The 22,398-nt window shown below is 47.4% G+C and overlaps 1 protein-coding gene across 1 annotated transcript; it reads right to left on the minus strand.

Moving 5' to 3' along the window:
* Positions 1-4,730: 4,730 nt before the first annotated feature.
* On the minus strand, positions 4,731-15,515 carry LOC125531429 (ABC transporter B family member 11-like). The gene is made up of 12 exons (XM_048695837.1): positions 15,135-15,515; positions 14,074-14,128; positions 13,317-13,492; positions 12,994-13,215; positions 12,524-12,762; positions 8,472-8,997; positions 8,112-8,385; positions 7,401-8,025; positions 7,089-7,317; positions 6,602-6,868; positions 6,267-6,530; positions 4,731-5,562 (listed from the first exon to the last, which is right to left on the minus strand). The coding sequence occupies exons 1-12, from the start codon at positions 15,387-15,389 to the stop codon at positions 4,918-4,920; spliced, it is 3,777 nt and encodes a 1,258-aa protein (XP_048551794.1). The 5' UTR covers positions 15,390-15,515; the 3' UTR covers positions 4,731-4,917.
* Positions 15,516-22,398: the final 6,883 nt, after the last annotated feature.

Consider the following 22,398-nt stretch of genomic DNA (forward strand, 5'->3'; position numbering starts at 1 on the left):
TTGCCACATACTAACACTAGGCGGTTGAGAGAGTTGCCATGTGCTTACAAGCATGCTAGGGCAGTTGCCATGTAAAAAGGAAGAGCTGTCATCTGCTTACGTGCACGTTAGGGCAGTTGCCATGTACGTGCACGTTGGGGCAGTTGCTATGTACCATGCAAAAACACATGGCAACTCGGTAAAAGACAGTTGCTATCTGCTTACATGCACACTAGCCAGTTGCCGTGTACCCTGCAAAAACACATGACAACTCGGGTAAAAAAAAGAGAGTTGACACCTGCTTACAAAGCACACTAGAGGCAGTTGCCATGTGCGCTGCAAAAACACATGGCAACTAGCAGCTTACGTGTGGGAGAGGAGACGGGAGTGTGGGCGAGATGGCAAATGCCCACACACCAGCCCTTGTGCATGACTGAAAACTGGTGTGTGGGTGAACTGCTAAACGCCCACACACCGGCCCCTCCGTGTGATAAAACGGATGTGTGGGCGAACTATGTCACACACCACACACACGCCTTGTCCTACGTGGCACAGAAAAATCAGCCAGATTGTGTCAAGATTCGTGCATATAGTACTGGACGGTGATGGATGCGTATAGTCGAGATGGTCAACGCCCACACGTGTGGGCGTTAACATTTCCGTAATTGAAAGGTGAGCAAGAGAGTGTGGATGCATTGATTGGAACAGCAAACCAAGGAAAATCTCACTGCCAATTAATGAAAGTGGACTAAGTGCAAAAAAAAAGGTAATCGTATTGAGGCATGCTTTGACTTAAAAGTTTCTTAATTTTTTTTCATATTTGTAATAATTAATATATATAACATCTATATATAAACGTATTCCCGTATTCATGTTTTTAGAAAATTAACGTATCGGACGTATCACCGTATCGCGTATCTGATACGTATCCAAATATCCGTGCAACATAGAGGAAGGGCAGCCTCCAACTGCCAAGTAGTTTATGGCAAAAAAAAAACTGCCAAGTAGTTTCCATGAAAGCTTATCCGTGTCAAAAGCGAAGGTGGCCTCAATGACATCCTTCTTGGTGCTGACTTGGAAGGTCTGTTCTTCAGGGTGCAAAGAGTAGGAGGTGACGTCCAGAACATTGAATGGCTGTTTCGAGAGCTCTTTCCACGACCACTCCATGCTGGAAAATCGATCTCCCACCGGGGGGGCGCACTCATCCAAGCAGAGCATCTCCAAGGCTTCGCCGCTCAGAGTGAATAGCTTGTTGCCGACCGGGAGGTAGTGGATGGTGCCCATAAGCCATTCTGGAGCAGGGCTAATGGCGGCGGCCCGCGAGCGGACGTCCAGCGTGGGGAAGTACCTCTCGGACAAGTCACCCTCGGGATCTCTGGGTTGCATCGCCAAGATCCTGGTGCCAAAGGCTGACATGAAGAACTTGGGACACCAACGCCGCGCCACCATGCGGAAGGATGGTTTTGGAAAACGACGCACGGCGGCATGGCCTGTGACAGTAGTCTGCCGATGGTTCTCGCCGGGCAACGAGAGCTTGGGAGACCGACGCCGCGCCACCGTGCGGGAGAAAGGTTTTCGAAAACGACGCACAGAGGCATGGCCTGTGACCGCAGTCTGATGGTTCTTGCCGGGCAACAAGTTCACCTCGCGGATGGTATATCCATGGCACCAGTCATCGAATACAAGGTAAAGTCGCTCACGGCAGCAGGCAAGCTCACCGTGCCGCCGCCGCTTTGGCATCCTTGTTCCTCCTTGCTCATCGCCTTCTTGCAACCGGGCGGACAGGTCTAATTTTAATTTTCCTGCATTATACTTATAGATCTGATTCCTTATATTCCTTTTGAAGGAGTTACAACTTACAAGTCGAAGATGGTGCACCGGCAAAACAACGCGACTTCTTTTGGCAGCTTAAAAATTAAGTTGCCTTCTCCTTAGCTTTTTCCATAAGCCGCCTCTATTATTCATTGAGGCTTCTAAACTAGTTATGAAATAATTAATTTAAAAGTCTCAACAAATTTTAAAAATGGCTTATTTTTTAATTTGAGGAGAGATGGTTTATTTTTTAAGCTGTCCAACAGAACTGACCCTTACAAAGAGTGAGATTAGCAATTGACTATGTTGGGAGTCTGCCACGGCGGCGGCAACGGCGGGAAGCAGGCGGCGGTGAGAGAGGCTGGGTTAGGGAGGGCATTTGGTGGCTTATAAAGTAAAACCCTAGGAAGTTCCCGGTGACTGGTTAGACATCGTGGGTTGTTCGCAAGGCAAAATGGGCTGGACCAATTGATTATATATATATATATATATATATATATATATATATATACTCAAAAAAAGTAATTACTTTTAGTTTTTTCTCACAAAAAGTAATTGGGAAAAGCTTACCTTCAACCGACTGATAACGCTCACGCGTCCGCCGGCTCCGCGTCCGTTGGATCGTCTGTCGATCTGACGAACGAGATCGTTCCCGCTTCCGCCTCACGCGCGGACGTTTTTCTGAAACTTACCCGTTGTTTCAGGACTCATTTGTGCAACTGGATAACGCCCGCAGCTCAGTTGACTTGTGTGGGTGGCTAGGACGGAGGGAGACGGCGGTGGGATTTGGGAGGGAGCAAGGGCGGCGGCGGCGGATGGTGTGGGGCGACCGCGGCGCATCCAGCGCGGTGGCAACGACGACGGCTTCGGGATCGGCCGTGGCCGACGGCGACACAAGCAGGTGTTGCCGCGCTGCTTCCTCCTCTCCCCCCTCCATTTTTTCTGGCCGGCCTGATGATGGTTATCCCCTTCTACGCGGCAGCTCCCTGGCGGCTACACGGCTCATCGCAGCGGTGCTCCGTCGTAGGGAGACGCTCTCGCCGTTGCCACCGAGGCGGATGAAGTAGATGTTATAGGTGGTGTAGATGTGTAGATGTGCAGTAGGCATTTGGATGTCGCAGATCTAGTGTTGCATAATTTTTTATTTGACTTTCAGATGCCCTGCTGGAGCTCATGCTATCCCTTGGTGTGCTGCTTGTCTGAACGTTTGTAGCTCAAAACTTCTGTAGCATTTTCACCTGAAAGTTAGTGATGCAGGATTTTGATATATTGTATGGAATTAGTGGTACAGACTTGATGTGCCGTAGGAAACTAGTGATGCAGGATTGATGTGTTTCCTGTTTTTTTAGTCCAAAGCTTCTGTAGCTCATGTAGTTATTCAATTTGTAGTTTCAGAGAAACATATATGTAGTTTTTGCAATTTTTGCAACATGGGTCTTGTTGCAGAAAATTAGATGTGGGGAAGATGTTGTTTTAATTTTTGCAACAAGGGTCTTGTTGCAGAAAATTAGACGCAATGGAAGATGTTGTTGTATTTTTTGCAACAAGGATCTTGTTGTAGAAAATTAGACGCGTGAAAGATGTTGCAGAAAATTAGACGCGTGAAAAATGTTGTTGCAGAAAATTAGACGCGGCGGGAGATGTTGTTGCATTTTTTTCTAAGGGTCTTGTTGCAGAAAAGTAAAAAAGAGGAGGTTTTGCAACATGAATCTTGTTGCAGAAAATTATACAAGATGAGGTTTCACAACAAAGGTCTTGTTCCAGGAAATCAGAGAAGACCAGATCTTACAACAAGAGCATTGTTACAGGAAATGTTCTTGTTGCGAAACCGCGCGGGGCGTAGATCCGTCGGAGGCCGGGAGCAAGAGTGCTATTGTTTCTGCAACAGAGCAATTGTTGCGGGAAATAACTAGTAGGCATGCAGGACACAGGCAATAAATCAGGCGGCTATTAGATCGGGCATCCAACTGCCGTCAAGGTGACGGATAAAATCAAAAAAATTGGCCGACGGACGCGTAGCGTCGGCTTTTTGAGGGGTTGGCGAGAATCGCCAACATTTGACGACTAAAATACAATTTTGAGTTGATTCTAAGCGATTCGTAACTCTTACGAACACCCAGTGGATCGTAGGTTCTATATTCGGCACCTCTCCTGCCTTACACGTGTCTAAGTGAGAGCCTACATATCGTATTTGTAAAACGCGCTTTTGCAACAGGAGCTATGTTTTTAAAACATATGTAGTGTTGCAATGGTCCATGATGGGTCTATTTTTAAACGAAATTTATTTTGTAATTTTTTTCTACAACAAGACCTCGGTTGCAAAAAATGCAACAGAAATAATTCTGCAATAAAACTTGTGTTGCAGAAGTAGCCTTGCAACAAGACCTGTGTTGTGGATGTAGTCCTGCAACAAGATCGGTGTTGCAATAATGAAGGCACGTTTGAGCGCTCGATACGACGCAGATCTGATGGCTCGCGACCGGCTGGTCTTTTAGCACATCTCTAAAAAGAAGAGCTCTTTTGCGATTTATGATTTTCCAGACTGTTCAGAATCGAGTCAAAAAACTGCTTTCCGGACGGCTGGCAGACGCGAACGGTAGATAGGGGGGCGAAAGGCCACGCGCTCGCAGTTTCTGCGGAACGGGCGGTGGCGGCGAACCCGTCTCCGGCGGCCCGGGGCGGCACCATGAGTGCGGGAACGACGGGATCGCCGGCGGAGTTGGTGCGCCGCGGCTAAGCTTGGCGTCCGCTGTTCCAGAACGACAGGTTACGCCGTTATACTCTTCCCATTACCCTACATCGTTAATTTTTGGCTAGTGGAATTGTCGATCGTTGATGTTCACCAGTTCTTTCGTAGATGGATGTTGAATGACTGGAATGATGTGTTTCTTTTGTACTATGATGCATCGATCTCTGGTACCCCTTAACAACTGAAAGTCTGAAACACATGCTGGGGCAATCTCGCCTCTGATGTCATAGGCCTAAAATAAAACTAGAATTTAGGCGAATGCCCTTGAAATTTATGTGCAATTTACATTGCACGAATTGTAATACAAACTGACACATGCATTTTTCATCTCGTAGTTCGGAAAACAAGAAAGGAACAATAAATATCCGCACATCCTCTTATGCCGCCTTCGAGTGTAGTTCGACCAGTGATGCGTAGACTCCACCCTTGATGCCCATGAGAGATTCATGTTTCCCCTTCTCGGCAACTGAACCATCTTTGATAACTGCGATCATATCTGCTCCTTTGATCGTCGACAGGCAGTGTGCTACGACAATGGTGGTCCTGCTGACCATCACTTGGTCCAGTGTATCTTGAACAATATGCTCTAATTCAGCATCCAGGGCGCTTGTTGCTTCGTCGAGCAGAAGTATTCTAGGGTCCTTCAAGATCGCCCTGGCAATAGCTACCCGTTGCTTTTGCCCACCAGATAGTTGTGTTCCTCTCTCACCAACGTTAGTGTTGTATCCCTGTGGCAAGCTCGATATGAACTCATGAGCGTTGGCTGCCTTGGCCACGGTGATTATCTCTTCTTCAGTTGCTTCTCCTCGCTTTCCATATGCTATGTTGGCACGAATTGTGTCATTGAAAAGTACTGGTTCTTGGCTTACTAGTCCCATTTGGTCTCTTAACCAACTCAGTGTTAACTTTCTGAGTTCTGTTCCGTCTAGTGAGATTGTGCCAGAGTCCGGATCATAGAATCGCTCCAGCAAAGCAATTACTGTGGACTTGCCACTTCCACTCTCTCCGACAAGTGCAGTAGTCTGCACATAATAATCAGTTTTAACACGTGCAGTACAACCATGGACGGAAATATAAATGCAAAGAAACAACTGAAAAAAGGGCGTGCCCAGTGCTGAAAGCTCCCACACAAGTTGGGGGTCTGGGGAAGGGGATTTCTAGAAAGCCTTACCCTTGCATAATATTTCTGCAAGGAGGCTGGCTCGAACCCAGGACCTCCAGGTCACACAATATTCTACCATTGTGCCAGGCCAGCCCTTCCAAGGGGCGAAATAACTGACAAAGAAAAATCTTAATGCATAGCAACTTTATCTCCTTTCTTGACTTTCCTGTTTTCTAACTTCATCTCATTGCTTATTTTACTTTTTCTTGTGAACATGGTGTTTAAACTTGAACATTTGTACAGTGCTACATGAAATTGGTGTCACCTCTCTAGAATTATGTGAAACTCATAGGTGGACATTCTAACACATGGAGTACACTAACAAAGTTTTTGCAGCACTTGATGTTCTTCATGTCATTGATGTTAAAATAAAGCAGTTCAAGGTTGCTACAACCCTTTTGTGAAACACATAGCAGGATAATACGTCGATGTGTGCTGCTGCATGGTCTAATCTTCATGCCAGACAGTAAACTAGGCACATGACTTCTCTCCCCAATTTGCAGTGAATGAGTAGTAAACTTTTAATTCTACAAGACATCAGGACAAGTGTCAAGTTGGGTGTACCTTTCCGGAAGCAATACCCAAAGTGAAGTCGCTGAATATTTGGACATCTGGTCGGGATGGGTACTTGAACCTTACATGGTTGAACTCTATGGTGCCATCAACTTTTTCTAGCTTTATACCTTCATCACTGGTCGAGTCAATTTTGGGCTTCCTGTCTATGAATGCTAGTATGGATGTCGCAGATTCTCGACCTTTTGTTGAGTCTGATGCCATGTCACTTGTTTGGGAAATTCCAAAAGCGGTGAAAACCAAGGCAAAGTAAACCTGCCAGTACCAGATCGATTTATCAAGTCACTGAATAAAATGACCTCACATACCAACCGTGTATATCTTACTCTGAAAACATTTTGAAAGGTTGATTTGCCGTCATGTACAAACTGTGCACCAACATAGAAACAAAGAGCATATGTGAGATACAACATTAAATTTGAGGAACTGAAACCAACACCTCCGACCATTCCACTTCTAATTCCCTGTTTCATTGAAGCCTGGCATTTTTGGCTGTATAGGGTAATCACTCTCTTCTCTGCACCAAAAGATGCTACAGTTCGAATACTACCAATTGCTTCAGCCACAACTTGACTTGCATCTTCATACATCACCTGTAACAATCATTAGTTGGGAAAGATTATTTTATAACTCATACTTCTAACTACCACTTTCTGTTGATGCTAAGCTTCGAATATGTGACTAGTAATAGGAGATTTCATGTTGTTTGGAAAAGTGGACACCTTTATCTAATGTGAAAAGCATCAAGCATTGTTTCCTTTTCTTTAATAAATAAAACATTTATGTTCATAACGTGGTTTTATCTGATTTCACCTTAGCATCTTCACCGAACCCTTTCAGAAACCTCAATTGGATATAATTCTGCAAACCCAGAAAAGGAATGACACCTATGATACTCAGTGTAAGCTTCCAGTCCGAAGCAAATGCTATGCCAAAGCCACAAATAAGTGTTACTGTACACTGCACTAGCACGGCCAAGTTATCTCCTACAAGGCGTCGGATGTTCAAAGCATCAATAAACAACCTTGCACCAAGTGCGCCACTGTAAAAGTTAGAAGCAAAACTTAATATCCCCGATGTTAGAGAAGACATAAACTTGTTAGGAGAAAAAGGAGAGTATGAAACCTGGAATTCGAAGGATCATCAAACCAAGCAACCTCTTGATGAATGATGCTTTGGAAAGACAAAGCACGGACACGTTCTATAAGTTTCCCACCGGCTACTCCAAATAAGTAAAATTCCAATTGGATTGAAACCAGGGAAATGATTGCCATCAGAAGGCACATCAATGCCCAAAATGTTGAATCTTTTCGAAGTTGGTGTGCTGGATAGTAGAATGTTCTTATACCACCAGACATCATAATACTGAATGATGGGAAAAGAAGTCCATGCACAGTGGCAGCTATGATAGCTAACAGGAGAATTGGTGCTTCTGGCCTGCTAAGATTAAAAAGGCGTCCAATTGGTGCTTTCTTTCGAGCCTCACTATCACCAATTTCCAGGTGTTCCTCTCTGCTAGCAACATGCCTGAACAAATCATCCGATCTAGACAGTCCAACGGATTTACTGGAGTGTTGTCTTCTATTCCTGGGAGAATCCCTGATAGACTGTTCCAAAGATAAACTTGTACTTTTGAATCTTGAACCTGCCACATATGGCATCTCAGGTGTTTCTTCAGTATTGGCCTGTTGTAGCCGAATAAGATGAGAGTAAGCTCCATCAGGATCCTTTATCAGGTCATCATGGACACCTGCATGAAATAAATTGTGAAGGAAAAGAATGGACTAGGTTCCAGGAAGAAGAAAACCATATATTGGGTGTGGAAGTATCTCTTACCTCGTTCAGCTACCTTTCCTTGATGAACCACTGCTATGCAATCTGCATTTCTGACTGTACTCAGCCGATGAGCAACAATGAGTGTAGTTATCCCTACCATGATCCGATTTAATGCTTCTTGAACTACCCGCTCAGACTCCATATCCAAAGCACTAGTAGCTTCATCCAACAGAAGGACTCTTGGATTTTTAAGGATCGCTCTTGCAATGGCAATCCTTTGTTTCTGCCCTCCAGAAAGTTGAGCGCCATTCTGACCAACCATTGTCTCATACGCCTGTATCATGTGGAAATCAGATAAGCATTAGTTACAGCGAACTTGATTAAGGTACTTTGTAACTAACTATTTTTTTATGTAAGTACATTAGGCAACTTTTCGATGAAATTTGTTGCATTTGCAAGCTCAGCTGCTCTCTTGATCTCTTCAAGCGTAGCATCCTCTTTACCATAGGTTATGTTATCTTTGATGGAGGTCATAAAAAGCAATGGTTCTTGGCTAACAAGACTGATCATTCCTCTTATCCACTGGAGTTTCATACTCTTGATGTTGATTCCATCTATCAGCACATTGCCAGCTTGTGGGTCGTAGAATCTCTCCACCAGACTAATTATTGTTGATTTACCACTTCCACTCTCTCCAACTATAGCCATTGTAGTACCACTAGGTACATGTAGAGACAACCCATTAAGTATCAACTGCTCAGGCCTTGCAGGATATCTAAAGAACACATTGTTGAGTTCAACATCGCCCCTGATATCGTCCAATACTATTCCAGAAGTGTCGGTGATGTCAATCTTTGGTTCTTTGTTCATTATCTCAAACAACCTATATGCTGCAGATTGCCCTTCTGCAATAGCAGAAATTGAGGGCGATGCGGTACCTATAGCCCTGTTACAAATTAAGGCCTGTGTTAGTATTTACTATAGATTCAATCCTAGCATATACTATTGGTTATCCTCATTATTTTCATATTTTGAAATAGATTCTAGTTGTGCATGTTATTTGACTGACAAAAATGTTAGGCCCTCGCTCCCGGGCTACCACGAGGTGGTCGCGCAAGCGTGGAACTCTACGCCCCACGAGCCAGACCCATTCCGTCGCATCTTCACGAGGCTTCGGGCCACTGCCAAGAGTCTGCAACGATGGAGCTCCAAGACGGTGGGGAACGTCTCGCTGCAGCTGTCCATTGCCCGTGAGCTGATTGCGCGCTTCGACGCGGCGCAAGATGGGAGAGCGCTCTCTCCATCCGAGGCCTGGCTCCGACGCCGGCTCAAAGCCGCCTACCTAGGGCTGGCTTCCCTGGAGCGATCCCTGGCGCGGTAGCGTACGAGACTAAGCTTCCTCAACGCGGGCGACTCTGGCCCTGCCTTCTTCCGGCTCCATGTCGCCCAACGTGCCCGCAAGAACCACATCTTTCAGCTTCATGACGGTGACGACCACCTCCATGGCCATGCGGCGATCGCTCATGCAGCATTTGACCACTTCACGGCGATCCTCGGCACCGGCGTCGAGCGTACTTCATCCATCGACCTGGACGCCCTAGACCCGCGCTCCTTCGAGCTGCTGGACCTCGAGCTCCCCTTCACCGAGGACGAGATATGGGAGGCCGTTCGGCGGCTCCCAAAGGGACGGGCGCCCGGCCCGGATGGCTTCACGTTGGAGTTCCTCTGTGCCTCTTGGGCAACCATCAAAGACGACTTCGTGGCGGCTTTCGACAAGTTATACCACCTCAATGGCCATGGGTTCCAGCGGCTAAACGAGGCACTACTCATCCTCCTACCCAAGAAGCAAGATGCCGCATCCCTCTCGGACTATCGGCCGATTAGTCTGATTCACATCGTTGCCAAGCTCTTCGCTAAGGTGCTCTCGCTCCGCCTCGCGCCACGCCTCAATGACATGATCTCCGCCAACCAAAGCGCCTTCATCGCCGGCCGATGTATACACGACAACTTCCTGCTCGTGCAGCAAACAGCGAGGCAGCTCCACAACCTGAAGAACCTGCGAGTCATGCTCAAGCTCGATATCGCACGTGCCTTCGACTCCGTGTCCTGGGCTTTCCTGCTGGAGACTCTACGCCACCTCGGATTTGGTTGCCGATGGTGTGAGTGGATATGCATTCTTCTGGGTACGGCCAGCACACGTGTCCTCACCAACGGCGTCCCCGGTCCACCCATCCAGCACCGTCGCGGACTGCGGCAGGGGGATCCCGTGTCCCCCATGCTCTTCCTCACGGTCATCGACACCCTCAACAACCTCGTATGCCGTGCGGCCAGCGAGGGGGTGCTGCAACGCCTGACTGCGCGCCACATGTCGTCAAGCGTCTCCATCTACGCCGATGACGTCATTGTCTTCTGCCGACCGGACGGGCACGATCTTGCTGCCGTCCGCGAGCTGCTACGGGTATTTGGGGCGGCTTCGGGATTGCACACCAACTATGCCAAATGTGCGGCCTCCCCCATCCAGTGCACGGACGCGGACCGGGCCATGATCACCACGAACCTCGCCTGCCCGCTGCAAGACTTCCCCACCACCTATCTCGGGCTGCCGCTATCGGTCCGTAAAGTCAGCTCCACCGCTCTATAGCCCATCATCGACAAGCTGGAGCGCCGACTCTCTCCGTGGTGGGCATCCCTCATGTCGAGGGGCGACCGGCTCGCCCTGTGCCGTCATGTTCTCTCGGCCATGCCAACACACATCATGATTGCGATGGCCGTCAACCCGCCCATCCTCAAGCGCATCAACCGCTTGATACGCAACTTCCTCTGGTACGGCCGGAAGGACGCGAGCGGTGGCCACTGCAAGGTCAACTGGCGCCGGGTATGTAGACCCATCTCCCTCGGCGGCCTCGGGATCCCAGACCTCCAGCGCGCCGGCATCTCGCTGCGCGCCCGGTGGCTGTGGCAGCAAAGATCCGACGCCTCGCGGCCGTGGCAGCACCTGCACATCCCCCACTGCCCGGAGGTCCGGGCCATCTTCAGGGCTTCAACCTCTTGGTGCGTTGGCAGTGGCGAGTCATGTCTATTCTGGGAAGACTACTGGTTGGACGGGAAAAGCATCTCCGAGATTGCGCCGTTGGTTTACTGCAGGGTGGCCAAACGCCGGCGCAAGTCACGCACGGTTCGAGAGGGCCTGTTCAACCAGGCGTGGATCGGCGACATTCAAGGCGCCATGGGCGCGGCCATGACCGTCCAGTATGTCACGCTCGGGCGGCGCCTCAGGCACTTCAACCTGACTGACGAGGAGGACCGACTGTCGTGGCGATGGACTGAATCAGGGATCTACTCTGCCCGCTCCTGCTATCAGGCTCTTTTCGCCGGCTCCATCACCGACCCGCATTGGCGTATCACGTGGAGACCATGGGCTCCGCTGCGCATCAAATTCTTCGTATGGCTTGCTCTTCTGGGTAGGTGCTGGACTGCCGATCGCCTGGCACGGCATGGCCTTCCCCACGAGCCTCGCTGCCTACTATGCGATCAAGAACCGGAAACCATGCAACATATCCTGACGGGCTGCTCCTTCTCCCGCCAAACCTGGCATGAGGTGCTCTCGTGGTGCCGTTTCACCACCGCGATCCCTGCACCAGACGACGAGTTCGCCAGCTGGCTATCCACGGCCATCTCCACAAAAAAAAGTTTGATTCAGAGGGAGAAGAAGCGGCAAAAATTAGAACAGAAATATCATTTGATTCGTCAATCTTTAAAAAAAAGATAAGAAGCAAAGTTTCTCCCTTGAGTTTGAGTGAAAAAACGAAAATGCGAGAAAAATTGCAATCCCTACCCACCTCGGCTACTCTTCGCCGCGGCCTCGCCTCCATTGCCGTCCTTACCGCTTGGCACCTCTGGAAACACCGGAACGGGTGCCTATTCGACGGCGACCAGCCTGCTGTGGGACGCGTAGTGCACATGATCCAGGAGGAGGCGCGGCTATGGGCGCGCGCCGGTGCCAAGGGCATGGCCCTCATCCTGCCAGAGACGTAGGCTCTGTCTGATCGGGCAGCACACCCCGTCGTCTGTGTGCCAAGGCTATCGATGCTGGCCATCCTTGCGCACGAGCTAACTAGCCCACCATTCATCTTGTAAGACCCACATGTATCGCTACTCTACCTATCAATGCAATGATACGCAAAGCTTTTGCGTATTCGCGAAAAAAAAATGTTAGGCCCATCACTTCGCTACCAATAGTAATATCAACTATGTAAACTATATTCATAGCAGTGATGGGGTAATTTAGAAATAGTTTCTAGTAAATTTTCCAGATTTAGATTTTTTTTATGCTTTTAATAAATAAATGTAGCATTCTTGTTTTTAGGTTAAGAAGAGTTTGGAGTTTTATTTGTGCAAGACTAAGTGCTACTTTACTCTGACATCTCATATTATCATTGACAACACTATATGATAGAAAATTGGAAGCTCACATTGAACCAGTTAACATTGCAAGTACGATATTGACGACTTGCCCTCCAGTATAACCTTCGTTGATGATTAACTTAGCACCATACCAAAAGGCTAGAGAGTAACCGCAGAAGAAAACAGAAAAGATACCGCCTGTTCCTAGACCAGTGGCAATCCCTTCCAAGACTGTAGCCTTATATGCCCTTTTTGTGAGAGTGTTGTACAATGCGATTGCTTTCTTCTCACCATTGAAGGAGATAACCTGCTTTGAAATGTTACCATATTTTTTAGTAAACTCGACCAACCAGGGATTTGCCCTGGTTTCATTTTTTATATTAGAAGAAATCTGAGCACCACCCTGCGGAGGTTGCACCTCGAAAAGTGGGTGGGTGGGCCTATGAGCACACCTGCTCAAGCTAGCCGCCTGAGCAGATGCTCGGCCTCGCAACTGACGATAAAGTAGTTATACATAATTCAAATGTTTAGAACCCACCGTTCTTATAGCTCCAATGGTCTGCTCGACGACATTGCCCGCATCGGCATATGATGCCTGCCTCCTGGCTGATATTTGAGAACGTAACCGAGACATAATTGCAAAAGACAGAATATTTGGAGGTATGCATGCGAGCATAACAAGAGCTAACATCCAGCCTCTTACGAATCCGATGATAAAACATCCAACAAAGGTTGTCAAAAGCTGTGCATACTTGCCTACCTGAACACGAGGAATCCATATTTACTTGAAATCAACTGATGCATTTACAAAACATAGATTTATTAAGGTATTTTATCTATGTTGTCTAATGCATTTGTTACCTTCTCTCCAAGGGCATCTTGGACCAGTACAGTGTCCGCAGACATTCTAGAAATTGCTTCCCCAGTTGTCATCTCCACATCAAAGAATGAAACATCCTGTTTTAGAACAGCTTCGAGGTATAGAGATCGGATGCGTATTGACTGCCTTTCTCCAGTCATTGTCCAGCATGACACCTCTGGCACAGGTAGCAAGCAGGTTAATGTTTAAGGCTTTCAGCCACTCCATTGAAATTCTGTTGAGTGTGAATGCAATCGAACTAAAAGCAGAGATTATGCAACTCCTTCGTACTGCTCGGTATTTTGGTTCAAGTTAAAATTGGAAAATTACTGCTAGTTGTAAGTTTTAAATTTCAATTGTGGTAGATTTCATGCATTATTTTTTTATTTTGTTATTGTTGAGAATCAATTATTTCATGAGGTTCCAGATCTGCCTGGTAAGTCATGCTATTGTTAGGGTACTTGGATATGAACAGGTCTGTCGATTCTTGGAAACATCAAAGTTGTGAGACACTGACACCAATGTACAATACATGAATATTACTGGATTAATAGCAACTAGTATTCAATCATTTGTGGCCAATTTATATTCTCAGTGTGTGGATTACAATAGTGAATGTCAATATTTTATTTGTTGATTCTTTTTGAGTGCTCGACTGTTTATCACGTGCCATGTTGACCTTTCAGTTCAGAACAGAATAGGGTTGAGTTTTGACTATCAATTCTAGAAACATTAGTCTACGAGTGGAAGTGTACTTACGGAGAAATGAAGCTAGTGCCGTCCCAATTCCCAAATAGATGTAGTACATAACAACCTGGAGAAAGCAAATGTCAAAAATAAATTAGTATGTGAACTACTGGGGCGTTCTTTGGTTATCATAGGAAGTAGAACTGAGGGTTTGAGATTAATGTGTGTCATTATTTGTTTTTTCACGTAAGCAAATTTTGTCTTCTTTTCTTTATCGGAAAGTTGTTGCCTAGGCCGAGCTCCATGCCACCCCTTATCTAGACGCCCATTTTCTGCGTCATGACCCATGCAAGCACTTTTGTCTTTTTTTTATATCCCAAATAAAACAACATATGAACTTCAAACTTTGCAGGACAACAAAATATTCTAACTATAATGTGGGAAAAACTTTTGGAATTTTTCATGCATCATACTGTACAAAGTTAGTACAAAGTTGAGTCACTTATTTTGGGACGGAGGGAGTAAATAATTATAATAACTTTTTGCTCAAACATAATAATCTCATTTTGTATATTTATGTCGGACCAAAAAATCTGAAAGTTTTTTCACACATTGAAGTTCTAAAGTTTGGTTGACCTACAAAGTTTGGAGTCCATATGTTGTTTCATTTGAGAGAAACGAAAAAGAGAGACTTTCATGTAGTAAGTTCGTTGGTTAGCATAGATCTCAAAGCAATGTTGGAGGGTAAGAATTAGGGGTGCCATGGAGCTTGTTGACCTGCAAAAAAGCTATTGTCTTCTATCTGCTAGGTCAATAATAATAGGATAAAATTGAAGGGGGCATGTTCCCATTGAGCATCAGGGTTTATCTACTTATCTCCGGTTGATTATATCTTATTTTTTGTCGGAAACCAGTTGATTATGTCATGTGCCGTACATGCACGTTTCATCCTTGCTAGTCTCTTTGTAAACTAATGTAGGACGTTTTTGCAGTTTTACAGAGGGAGTACTTGCTAGCACATGAGGCAACAATCTATTGCATACCCTGTGATTTGCCTGCGGTGACATCTGTTCTCAGGGGAGTTTCATGATGAACTGAACTAGAGATACTCTCAAAAAGGTATACGTCGATACCTTGCTGACCCGCTGGAGGACGTTGTCGCCGGCACCAAAACAGTCGATGACCGCGGCGAAGACGACGGTCATGAGCGGGTCGCCCATGCCGTTAACCATGGCCGCCACGGTGCCGACGGCCATCAGAGCCATGTCGGCACGGCTGGCGTACCTGAACATGCTGAAGAAGGGCACCTTCCTAGCCCCCTCGGTCTTCCTCTCCCTCTCGCCCTTCTCTGCATCCTCCCCTCTGCCTCTCATCGCTTCGTCATCCATTATGCTATGTTGATTGATGTTTCTCCTCCTCCTAGCAGCTGCTAGCTAGCTACTTGTGCTTAGCTTATCTCCCTCTTGGCATGCCTGTGGTGATGAGCGTTGGGCGCTAATATGTGTTAGCCAAGCGAAACTGACAGGACGTCGCTTATGTTGTCTGGATGCGTGCGTGGTTGCTAAATAAATGGATGGCCTCCTGATTATTCCTGTAACAGTGGCGGGACCCCTGATTTCAAAGGTGTGTGTTCAAAGTTGTTGGGTATTGTACAATGTAGCATAATTTAGAAAGGAAAAAATTGGAATGGTCCACAACATTTTACAATTACAATACGATTATTCATGTCTTGCCGTGAGATCTGCCAAGAATTCTCGCCGAACCAAGGTTCCATCATTATACAACTGTTACAGTGATTGGCGATTTTACAAGCCGTCCATTCACCTTAATCCAACGGTGGAAAAATAGGAGTTACAAAGAGTTACAAAACAAAAATTACGGAAAATTACATTTAACGGTGGGACCGGTACAATTTTTTGGTGGGACCAGTTAATTTTTCGAAGGTAGATCCGTCACTAATAATTTGGTAAATTGCCCATCGCAATATCGTCTGATCCACTCGTCTCCATGTATCCCGCGGCAGCCCCAATCCAGCAGGGAAGCAACCACCGGCCCGCCTCCCTGGATTCGCTCCTGCCGCGAGGGTTCCAGCCCGGCGCCCCCTGCAGCAGTGTGCCGCCTCCCTGGAAACCCTCCGCTGTGGTGTGCCGATCCTGCCCGATGCCTCCCTGCCCCACCGCCCCCTGCAGCGGCTCCCTCCGTCGAGCAGCCGGTGACGCCCAACACCGGCCACCAGTCCGTGGGTAGGCAGCATCCACTCCCCCTCCCACTCACCAGCATGTGGCTCAATCTGAATCTTCATGTATTTGCTCTACTCTTTATCTGAATCTTTTTGCTTTGTTCAATGTCTTGCAACATGCTGTCTTCTGATCTTGCCCTTATTTTCTGTATAACCCGAAAATACATAGTCACCACTCACCAGCCACTCTGACATACATAAGTTTAAAATTTCAGTAGGAAACTGGTGATGTTTAGTTTGCTTTTACTCATAGTTGTACAAGATATTCAGGATCCAGTCTAGTCAAGGTTATGCTTGCATTCCTGTTTTTTTTTCAACGAGCCAGCCCATCATCGACTGAAAGTGGAAGGTTCAGAAATTTCAAGTTCTCTTGGAATTTGTTGACAACTATAGAATTTGTTAAAATACATTCAGATATTTAATCACTATGGGATTTAGTATAATTATGATGTTCACACAGATGGAAAATGTGCTTTGTTAACAACCTTATAAAATTTGGTATATTTATTCACAAACTTCTCATTGTTGTTACTAGTACAACTTAATGTCCTATAATGCGGTGGAGGAGTTGTTGACATTCTTTTTATTTGCTTGTGTGGATCAGGAAAATGGATTAGGACCAGTGGAGGAGCTCACCTGAAGCTCGCCGGAGTAAAAAGGTATCTTCCCCCCTTCTCATTAAGGAGCTTGTCCCGGTGATTTCAATTACATATTTCATTCAGTAGGTAATACTGAACATGCTACAATTCATTGGATTTCACTTGCTAGTTGTAATGATCACTCTGGTACTGAGCCACTAAGTATTGAGTGCACAAATGTAGTCAATGTTTCCCTTTGTAGGAGCAATGCTTTTACTTGTTGTATTGGTCGAAAGGTACCCTTTTTCCTTGTTTAATTTTGCATGCGATTCATAAATAATATAGCATCATAACTGTTATTCTCTGTAGGAATCTCATGATGATGATTGCCATAAAGTGTTCATGGATGACTTTGATCATAACTCTTTTTCAGAGGGTATGGGTATGGTATTGCATTTCTTCTTTGCCTTGTATGTTATTTTCTTCATGGTCGTACCGGATGACCTAATGTCAAGAGCTTTGCATCTGAATAATATGGCTAATATGTAATAACTGAGTTATAGATTTTTGATTGTGATTTTCTGTTGCGCAGGACTTCGACAAGGTGTGGCTGATCTTTGATTCCACGCAATCGAGGGAGTTCCGCAAGCTTGGATTTTGCAGATTTTCTTAGCTTTGCTGATAGTTAGGTGCACCTGGAAGCGGTCTCATTTTGACGTTGGGTTCCCTTGGTTGGTTAGATCGTGCAAGGCATCATCAGCGAGCTAGAGCAGCAGGGGGTGCTGCCAAGGAGCAACTCTAGAGTTTTCTCACCTGCCACTTGTTGTGTGCCGTGGTCAGTCCACATGAATGCCTCTAACTTGGTCTGCTAGTCCAGTTTGTGTTGCTTGTGGTAGAGTCCAATGTATTCGTCGAAACCTTATTATTAAGGGCATGTTTGGTTCGTGTCCTGGCCACTTTGCCTGGAGAAATTCGGTGCCTGAGTTGAGCCTGGAGAATATGTGTTTTGTGCCTGGGCAGGCTGACCTGGAAGTGGGATGTTTGGTTGGTAGCCTGGCCTGAAAAAGTATTAGAGAGAATATTATAAGGCTAAGAATCTATACAAGCGTGGAGCTGAAAGGATCGATATGGTTGACTAGAGGGGGGGGTGAATAGGCAACTAGCAATTTTTAGCTTTTCTTTACCAATATTAAACTTTGCATCAAAGTAGGTTGTCTAGATGTGCAACTAGGTGAGCAACCTATATGATGCAATAACAACAAGCATACAAGCAAGCAAGGGTAGAAACAATAAAGATCTTGCACAAGTAAAGGTAAGAGATAACCAAGAGTGGATCCGGTGGAGACGAGGATGTGTTACCGAAGTTCCTTCCTTTTGAGGGGAAGTACGTTTCCGTTGGAGCGGTGTGGAGGCACAATGTTCCCCAAGAAGCCACTAGGGCCACCGTATTCTCCTCACGCCCTCACACAATGCGAGATGCCATGATTCCACTATTGGTGCCCTTGAAGGCGGCGACCGAACCTTTACAAACACGATTGGGGCAATCTCCACAACTTAATCGGAGGCTCCCAACAAGACCACGAAGCTTCACCACAATGGAATATGGCTCCGAGGTGACCTCAACCGTCTAGGGTGCTCAAACACCCAAGAGTAACAAGATCCGCTAGGGATGAGTGGGGGAATCGAAAATCCCTTGGTGGAAGTGTAGATCGGAGCCTTCTCAACCACTCCCGAGCAAATCAACAAATTTGATTGGCTAGAGAGATAGATCGGGCGGAAATGAAGCTTGGAGTATTTAATGGAGCTTGAGCAATAAATGGAGCTTGGGGAGGAAGAGGTAAGTGAGAAGGAAGAAGGGGACTCTCTTTTATAGTGGGGGCAACAATCCCGTTGCCCCCCACCAACCAGCCCTGCACAGGGCGGTACTACCGCTGAGAGGGGGCGGTACTACCGCCAGGCGACGGTGCTGCCGCGCCAACTAGCGGTACTGCCGCGCTGAGGAGACTTAGTAGGGAACGGACCCAAATGCGGTACTACCGCGGTGGTAGGGCGGTACTACCGCTCCTGGAACGGTACTACCGCCACTACAGCCGTGACTAGTGCCGCAAAACCCGACACGAGAAAAAGACCTCTCGAATCGAGGCGGTAGGAGCCAGACTACCCAGCGGTACTACGGCAGTGGGGTCAAGGGCGGTAGTACCGCTGTGGAGCGGTACTGCCGCTTGTGACCCTTCGGCCGTAGTACCGCAGGTAGTGCGGTACTACCGCTGGGGCGCGCGCGAGAGAGAAGGGATCTTTCAAATATGCTGAGGACACGGCGGATGTGCCAGGGCCCCAGCGGTACTACTGCTGTGGAGCCACAGCGGTACTACCGCTGCGAAGCGGTACTGCCGCTTGTGGCTTCTTAGCGGTACTACCGCTGGATGCGCGGTACTGCCGCATAGACCCAGACAGAACAAGAAAGAGAGGAGAGATCTCTTCAATGGACAGGAAAAGCTCGGAGTGTGAGAAGCTGATGTGTACGTGATGATTCCACCCAAGCAAAACCCCAGCGGACCCCCTCTTGATAGTACGGTGCCCTCTACGCAACTAGTCCACCTAGAAAGAAACGAAAGAGCTACACCGTCTTGAAATACACTCCGAGGGGAAGAAAGCATCTCGTGCCAGGGGAGAATCTGAGAATAATTCAACGCACAAGATTAATCCGCAAACATGTTGTCATCAATCACCAAAACTACCTTGAGAGAGATATGCTGTAACAATCTCCCCCTTTTTGGTGGATTGATGACAACAAGGGATTTGCGCAAGGAAAAGAATTAAAACGAATAAAACTAAGAACTACAAAATATAGACGGGCTCCCCCAAAATGTGTGCACCAAGATAAGGCACGACACACACATTCGGATCAACACTCCCCCTATATTTTATAGTCCAACAACACTAAGCACAAGATATATGAGAGAAGAGAATAAACAGGACAAGCATGCATCTCAATATAAACTACAGTACTCTGAAGTGACATAAGTAATAAGGTAGCGAAAGGGAGCATATGTCTTACACCATATGACTAGGACTTAGGTCTCACACCAAACCAAACCAAAGAAGGAACACACAAGAAAACACAAGACGACTCAAAGCACGACACAAGAAGCAAATCCCTACACTCTCTCCCCATTTGGCAGCGAGACACCAAAAAGGGCATAGAGTGACACTACGACTCCAGGTGATGGGAGGGGAAGGTCTCGAACATCACATCTCTGCATCTTCATCGTGGGTCGAAAACTGCTTGGCATCGGAGTCGGTCCAGTGGCAATTCTGATGAATCCAGTCCTCCTCTTCAGTGATCTGACCCTCAGACCCACTGACAACAGTTGCTCCCATCTGACGCATGAGCTCCTTGTGGCGCGTCCTGGCATGCTTCTCCACCACAGAGTCATGTACTGACCATGAGACTCCATGCAGAAAAGCTTCTTCATCTTGCTCTTAAGCTTCTGTGCCCACGGCGGTTCTGCACTAGAGGGGCCAAAGTTCTCCTCATGATCATCAGTAGCAGCCTCACCCTCGGTCCCCATGGCAGCAGCAGCAGCAGACGGACCCCCTGTGGCAGCAGTAGCAGATGGACCCCCTGTGTGAGGCGCTGTCCAGTTGTCCTTCTTCCTCAAACGTTTGATCTCATGAGACACCAAGTCTCCAGTCTCTAGCAGCACTCTGGGATAAGTCTGTGCCCAGGCCCTCTCAATGAGCCTCATGATGAACGGACCATAGATAGGACACTTGCGCTCAGACACGGCAGATAGAAGTTCAGACCACATGACATGAGAGGTATCCAGGCTCTCTCCAGTGCTTGCTTCCTTCTCATGCTGACAGAAAAGGAGCATGTCCACGAGGTAAGAGTGGACCATATCCAGATTCCCGATCTGAGGGAAGAGAGTCTCACGGAATATGCGATGAAGAATGTCCAGATATGGAGACAGCTCATAGGTCTTCTTCTGAGTGACTGGGTGAACCTTCACAGTGCAGTAGGGCCAAAGAGCTTGCTTGTGGGTGGATGTAGCATTGCGGTGAGGACGGAAACCGACAGGAGTCTCAAGCCCGGTATCCACCACATCAAGTAACTCCATGAAAGCCTTCCACTTGACAGAAAGCAGCTTGCCATTGGTCATCCATGTCAGAGTCCTGTCGACATCCGTCCCAAGGTGGACGGTGGCATAGAATTGAGCCACCAAATCCGCATCGAAATCCTTATTGAATTGCATGATCCTGAGAATGTTTAGCTGAGTGCACATCTGAAGAGCTTCGCCAAAGTACTCCGGATCCTTCTCCATAGCATCAGTGTCAATGGAGCGAACATCAACAAAAAGATTCTTCTTGGCCTTGATCACATCAAAGTAGATGGCAAACTGAAAACGGTTCCAGAACGGGCGGTTGACCAAAGTGGATTCTTGGTCCACCGCATAGGGGTTGCGGCGACGCTTCTCCCAAAACTCCTTGTTGGTCATCTCAGTCACAGTCTTCCCTTTTGGCTTGTTGGCGGCTCGCTTCGATTACTGAGGAGGTGGAGGAACACTTGCAGAAGCACTTGCTGGAGGCGGTTGGGTGCTCGAGGAACCACCGGCAGGCTCTGAGCGGTAGCGTTTTGATGTGGCACGCCCGGGGTTGATACGGCGACCTTGCTGCTCGGAACGGTCATCACCTGGAGCCAAACACAAGAACAACGCGAAACAAACAGAAAGAACGAGCATAAGCCAACAAACACAACAAAAAGATCAAGGTAAGGCAGGAGAATGATGGAAATTGGCATGCAGCGGTAGTATCGTGACCTGCCCACGGTAGTACCGCCCCAAGCGGTAGTACCGCCCCAAGCGGTAGTACCGCCCCAAAGGGAGCGGTAGTACCGCTCTAGGTCAAGCGGTAGTACCGCTCCAAAGGGAGCGGTAGTACGGCTTGAGGCGGATAAACAGCAGTTTCATAGCACGAGGCGGTGAAACAGTGGTTTCCTACTGCCGTGGTCAGATCCGGCACTACCGGCCTACCAAATTCAAAAATAATCCTACCAAACTCTAATCTAGAAAGTCTAGTTGCCTTCTCCAACCAACTCATGCCTAGATTTCGCCAAAAATCTAGAGATGCAACCACCATTGCCCCTAAGAAACAAGAACTAAAAAGGAAACAAAACGAAAGAAAGAACGGGGGCAATACCGGCATCCATGGCAAGAGGACGAGGTGGGGATCGACTCCACCAAGGGAAATGGAGAGGGACGCCCCGGAGACAGAGATCCGCCGGAGCCCTCCCGCGGTGAGAGGAGGCTGGAGAGAGGAAGAGACAAGAGGGGCGAAGTGAATGGGATGGGGGAGAAGAAACCTCCCCCTGCCCCAACTTAACCCCCTGGTCCCGTCCCTCAGCGATAGTACCGCACTGGGGGGCGGTAGTACTGCTTATAAGCGGTAGTACCGCGCACCACCAGCGGTAGTACCGCCCAGCACGCCACGGCAACTAAACAGACACGGCTTTAGCTCGATGAAACGACAAAACAACGGCAAACACACCAGCAAACGACCAAGACACACCTCTTCACAAGA

Source organism: Triticum urartu, unplaced genomic scaffold (genome assembly GCF_003073215.2).
Source record: "Triticum urartu cultivar G1812 unplaced genomic scaffold, Tu2.1 TuUngrouped_contig_708, whole genome shotgun sequence".
In the NCBI taxonomy this organism is placed as follows: domain Eukaryota; kingdom Viridiplantae; phylum Streptophyta; class Magnoliopsida; order Poales; family Poaceae; genus Triticum; species Triticum urartu.

Coding starts and splice junctions, on each gene's coding strand:
- LOC125531429 (XM_048695837.1), bottom strand. CDS start 15,389: ATGGATGACGAAGCGATGAGAGGCAGAGGGGAGGATGCAGAGAAGGGC. Junction 7,318..7,400: donor GATGATCCTTCGAATTCCAG/GTTTCATACTCT, acceptor TAACTTTTACAG/TGGCGCACTTGGTGCAAGGT. Junction 6,531..6,601: donor CCTTTCAAAATGTTTTCAGA/GTAAGATATACA, acceptor TGGTACTGGCAG/GTTTACTTTGCCTTGGTTTT.